General features: G+C 38.6%; 1 protein-coding gene across 2 annotated transcripts in view; it reads right to left on the bottom strand.

Moving 5' to 3' along the window:
* Positions 1–1,312: 1,312 nt before the first annotated feature.
* FBXW7 (F-box and WD repeat domain containing 7) overlaps positions 1,313–6,000 on the bottom strand; it is a 176,701-nt gene continuing 172,013 nt past the window's right edge. For both annotated transcript variants that reach the window (XM_054294353.1, XM_054294357.1), the window contains 2 exons: positions 4,399–4,609; positions 1,313–3,368 (listed from right to left, as the gene is read on the bottom strand). In XM_054294353.1, the coding sequence (XP_054150328.1) occupies positions 3,100–3,368; positions 4,399–4,609 (480 nt within the window). In that variant the 3' untranslated portion in view covers positions 1,313–3,099. The remainder of the gene's footprint in view (positions 3,369–4,398; positions 4,610–6,000) is intronic.

The following is a 6,000-nucleotide window of genomic DNA, read 5'->3' as shown; positions in this document are numbered from 1 at the left end:
CAGCACAACATTACTCAGAAACCTCTCATCCTCCTGCTCCATCAGGCCAGTGCCTTCCCTCACTGAAAACATGTTGTTGCAATTTCTACAAATCATGGAAGAAAATTACATAATCTTAAAAGCTATTGCTCTGCTCATTGCATTAAATATTCATGGTTCTACCCTTCTATTTCCATCCCCTCTCACAAGTGCCTCAGCCCACGCTGGGGCACCTTCTGCCATCGGGGGGCTCGGCGTCCCGGCCTCTCAGACAACCATGCAATGTCCTGGCAGTCTTTCACTGCCATTATAGGAAAGGATTAACTCTTTAATTGCTTTTACATAAACAATAGGCAGTCACAGCTTTTATATTGTCAGTGCTTGCTGCAAGCTTTTTTTCCTTAAGCACCAACCCAAGGAACAGATTTTTGCAATTAGGAGCTGCTCAGTCAGTTCAGATGGCTTTTTAATCTCTAGAGGCCAGATGGAAGCATGATCCTTCACCATTGCATGTTTTGCATAATGTAGGGATTGGAATTAAATTTTGTTTGCACATAGTCATAGATGTGTAAGTATATAAATATTTTTCCTTTCTATCCATGCATTTTCTCTTCTACTGTTTTGTTTTGGGTTGTTTTTTTTTTTAATGACAGCTTTCTACAGGGGAAAACTGTCACAAACAAGCAAATGCTATGCCCTGAAAGAAAAGCTTACACAGAAGAAAACAATGATTTTGGTCAAGGAGATTTGAGACAGAACCTGACACTCAAGTGCTAAGTTTCTGAGAGATAACTTACCTTGGTTTCAGAGCCCTGATTAAACTGCTGTTGGACTGATGTGGAATGATGTTATTTTAATATTTGTTCTGAAGCTTTATTTCAAGCTCTCCTACAATCCTAACTTTGATTTTGGTTGTATTTATGGATTTATTCTTTGCTGTCAACTGCAATCAACTGATTAAAATCCATAAATAATAAACATCAGGTTTCAATTTAAGATGCAGTAACGAGATGCTATTGGAAGAAGTTTTACGTACTTTGGCAGCTTTTTATAGCTGCCTCCCCGCCAGAGCAAGGTCCTGACACGTTCCTCGTGGGAAGAGCAAATGTTTTTCCCCCATGTTTGTCCAAACCCATGTGACAAATCCTACGTGGCAACTGAAGGAGAGGACACTCACACACCTGTTTGTGGATGGGTTATATAAGAAGTCCCAAGACATATTTTAGCATCTACCAGTAAGATGAGCAACTCGACCTGCTTTACCCCTCACAGGATACGTAATAATAAATTAACAACTAGAAAACAAAAAAAATGTAAAAAAAAAAAGACATACTAACATGAAAAAACACATTTTATTGCACTTAAGTTATAAGAAAATAAAATTTCTAAGTGAATCAAACCATAGACACAATCCCTTTAAAGGTTGTTTTCCTCCATCATGTCAGGTTGTTACATAACTAAAATTAACCAACTGGAATCTGATTGTTTTAAATCAGACTATAAATAAAACAAAAACAAAAAAAAAAAAGGAGGAAAAAAGATCGCCTAGGATACAGTGTTAAACCACTTTCACAGTTCAGCTTGAGTTGTGGCTCTTGGAGAATGAGGCAAACCATTTGACTCTTTCTTTTCTCATTTTGTTTGCATGTGACATCTTTACAAAAACTTAAGTTTTTGCTCTGTCAGTTCCTCCCAGCAATAACTGTAACAGTTGTTTTTTTTCTCAAATACTGTAAAACACTAAGACTGACCAGCAACTTTATTTTAATTTTTGTATTTTATAATATTTTTTAAAAATTTTGTCAGTTTTTTTTTTAATGTATGTTCATTCCATTCACCACAGCCCTCACAAAGAAAAATTTCCCCACAGAACAGGCTGCAATAGCTTTGTTCCAAGGAATGTGTTTTAATTTTTGCCCAGAAAAAAGAAAATAAGCTTTGCACACACACTCAATTCTTTATTTGCAGGCAAACTTCACTCTTAATTGTCTGAAACTCTTCCACTCTCAGCCTCTTAGAGGCACAGTTGGCTCAAGTTTCAGTGGCAAAAAGTCTTTTTCTGTAACCAAACTAGAGCAAATTTGGAATTCAGTCTGGGACTAAAACGTCACAGCAGAAAAAAAAATAAAAAAAAATAATTTGCTTTTCTTTCTTTCATTTAGCAGCATAAATAAGTTTGGCCACTGGGAATACAGTACAGGGGTGGGACAACAATCCCGTAATTGAAGACCTACTTCTAGCACCAGCATTGCAAATTAAATCCATCAGAGGACTCTCAAAATCCAGGACAACTTGCCACCTCAGAGCAACTTATGCATTGAAGAGTGTAGATGGAAGCAACAGTAAATAGATTAAACAGAGGCTAATACTGTGATTGACATTGGCAATGGTTGGCAAAAAAAAAAAGAAAAAGAGGAATAAAGAAAAAAAAGAAAAAGCTCTGATAAAACTGTACAAAACAATTCACAGTAATATTTTAGCTTTTCCACACCAGGAATGGACTCTTTGTTTTTGTTTGTTTTTTCTCATTGCAGATGCTCTCTAGTTTTTGAAAGTCAGCCAGTGACTGCTGGTGGAGGTTGGAAGGGACCTTGGGGGGAGTCCGGTCCAACCCCCGGCTCGGAGCGGGGCTGGGGACAGCGCGTTGCTCGGAGGGGCTGCCGGGACCCGGGCTGACCCAGGGGGGCGCGAGCGGGCTCGCCTGTGCAGCCCGTCTCAACATCTTTGTGGTAAAATGACCTGTTAACAACAACTGTAACTTTTTTTTTTTTTTTTTTCACTCCAAATTGCTCAAGGAGCATTTGGAGAAAAGTAAAGAAATTAATTGCACCTGGTTTCATTTCTAAAGTTGGATTTTTGCAAAGCTGCCCCGGTCAAAAGTGTAGCCTTTTTATGTGACGAGACAGCAAAAGCCTCTCTTGTCAGTTATAGTTTGTCATCTTTGTCTTCTCCTTCGTAGTCTGTAGGTCTTTAGGATCTGTTGCCCCAAGGCAACATCCTGCACCACCAAGGACAAGGGATTTTTTTCCTTTTTCTTTTTTTTCTTTTTTCTTTTTTTTTCAGGGGGGAGGGAAAGGAGAACATCGTCTACACGTTTGGACAAATTCATCTTTCTGCCCTTCACTTCATATCGACGTCAAAGTCCAACACCAGCAGCTTTGTTTCCTCAGTCCCGTTGCGGCTCCCGACTGCACACACCAGCTTTGTGTTGGAAGCTCTGATTCGCCACACGACGCCTCCGCTTCCCCCGCTCTCCAATGTGACTAGATTTCGGATAAATTCACCCGTTTTCAAGTCCCAAAGTTTTACAGTCCCATCATCTGAGCTGGTAATTACAAAGTTCTTGTTGAACTGTAAACAGGTCACAGCACTCTGATGCTTGTTGGGACCTGTAAGGGTAAACAAAAACATTTCTGTTTGTAATTAATTAGAAAGCAATGTCAGGCAGTGCTGCATCTAGAATAAACACCTCGCTATTTGCATACAGCTCTTTCCATCTATTAGAAAACTATCTGCTTTAACTCCTGGGTTTGTATATTAAAAGGTGCAGAAGCCTTGCCATGCTTTCAAAAAGTGAAAGCAGATATTAAAAAATTCCCCAGTATCATCTTCTTTTTTCAGTGATCTTGTTGTGCTGTATGTTGGCAGCTGGGCACACTGGACATCCATGAAAATGAACTTAACCATCCTCAATGAGGTGACTGCTGTAAGAGTTTGTCTTCAAGATCCTTTGAGGTGTTATTATGAGATTACTCCATAGGTAAATACTGACAGTTATATGCTGGCATATAAATATACATGTTAAAGCAACAGAGTTTGCTTTACAGGAAAATTTAATTTTCTGCTCTAGCCAGCACTGCTGCATATGATATATGAAAATGACATAAGACCTTTTTTGTGGGGAGAAACACAAGCCTGTGTTTGTGTGCATGATGCCTAAGTGGTAACTGTCAACATGGAGAAAAAAACTATTTCTTTTTACTGAAATAAAGAAAACATCTTCCACTTGGATCTCTTGATTTATTGCAACAGACAGTGTACTTTGCCTCCTGATCCAATTAAACTGTAGGCTTTGAAACATTCAAGTGACCCCTAAATAAATGCATAGACTGTCTATTTTGAGATGTAATTTCCTACGTATTTCTGTGGCTTATTAGGCTAATATACCCATAGCAAATTGCTATCAGTCCAGACCATCTGCCTTTCATAATAGGCAAGTGATTTGAATAGATTAATTAAATACATTTTGTTCTTCTAGTTCAGAAAAAGATCATACAGCTGTCATCAGAAAAATATTTAAGTTTTAAGTGGCCACTGCTTGTTCCTTTGTACATAATTATTTTAAAGTTTTTTAATGTAAAATCTGCAGTACAGATCACTGTAGGCTGCTTGATTGACATGAAGGTAGTTTAAACTTACCTTGCAATGTCTGTAAACATTGTCCTGTTTTTATGTCCCAGATTTTGACTGTAGAATCAGCATTCCCAGACACAAGTATATTGTCCTTGAGTTCCATTCCACTTGTGAGTGACTGGTGGCCTGTCAGAGTGTGAATGCAGTTGCCTGTCTCCACATCCCAAACTCGGATGGAAGTGTCAAGAGATCCACTCACCACATGGATACCATCAAACTACAAGAAAGGTAAATCTATTACAAACAATTATATTAGGACCTTACAAAGAAGGCTATTAAGCATTTAATTCACTAAAGGCAAGGTTAGATACTATATATATATTCAGAAACTGCAGTACAAAGTAAGAACTCAGTAGAGATGGGCACGTTTGATACCAAGCAGGTGCCTCATGGTCAGTGCAATTTTCTGTTCAAGACATGTGGGCTCTTGAGGGACATGGTTTGAAAAGAGACTCTGAGCCACTGGTCTTTGAAATGCAATACATCTCCTTTAAACACAGCAGATCCTGACTAACCTGCAGTGTGCAACAGGAAGAGAAAGTACTTTTCCTAAAGGAGATGTTAAAAAGCCAACCCTGCTTTTTACAATCCAAGGAAGTTGAAGCAGGAGAAAAACAACAACGTTATTCCAAAATCATCTACACAAAAGTCACAACATGAATGTAATTGAAAAATCTGGAATTTAGCTTTTTGTAACCCTAACTGTGTACAATAAGGAAGTGTAACTTTCCATCATTGTAGGGAAAGCCTACAGGCTAAGAGATGAGATTCTTTTGACCAAGAGGACTGACCATGTAGAACAGAAAGGTGGAAAATAGCTTGAGCTATAGTGACAATGATATGAGAGTCCAGAATTCTCAAAAAAAAGAAAAAAACAATAGATTAAAATCAGTGGGCTTCAAGAAGGAACACTTAAAAAACCCTAGACTTCCTTCCCATGAGGATTTTATGTATCTATTCTCTGAGGGGAAGAAGAGTTCAGGACAGTTGGCAGTTTCTTAAAGACACAAACTATCCTGTGTGAAAGAAAGATAGGAAGTATTGTAAATTACTGAGACCCACTTGGCTGAACCACAAGGAATTGTACAAAAAGTAGAAACTAGATCAATAGATGTGTATAAAAGAGCACACTGGGACAAAACCAGAAAGGCAGGGCACAACACAAGATAAAACTAGCAAGAGCCATTTCACTATTGTGTAAAAAAGTCCCAACCAAAAACATAACAAAATAAAACAAAACCACACCAAGAGGAAGGCCAAAAAAGCCCTCATTTATCCTTAGTGGGAAGGACACACTGATTGAGGCCAGCTATTTAACTTCTTTTTGTCTCAGTCCTCAGCCATGTGAGCGTAGGCTCACAGCCCCAATGCCAATGACAAATGAGTACAAGCTTTTGCTAGAATGGGGGAACAAAATCACATAAGGCAAGTTGTTTTAAGACAGTCTCAGAGACACCTGCTGCCATCTTTGAGAGCCATGGAAGATAGACAAGTTTCAGATGGCAATTACAATTCCCTCCTTTATTGAAGATGATGGGATAGGGGAATTATGGATCAATCAGCCTTACTTCAATTTCCACAAGGAACTTTTTAGCCCTTTGTAAATGT

The sequence above is a fragment of the Melozone crissalis genome, unplaced genomic scaffold (genome assembly GCF_028551555.1).
Source record: "Melozone crissalis strain CALT ecotype California unplaced genomic scaffold, PUWL_Pcris_2 ptg000006l_1, whole genome shotgun sequence".
NCBI lineage: Eukaryota > Metazoa > Chordata > Aves > Passeriformes > Passerellidae > Melozone > Melozone crissalis.
This window is presented reverse-complemented; position numbering and strand designations above follow the sequence as displayed.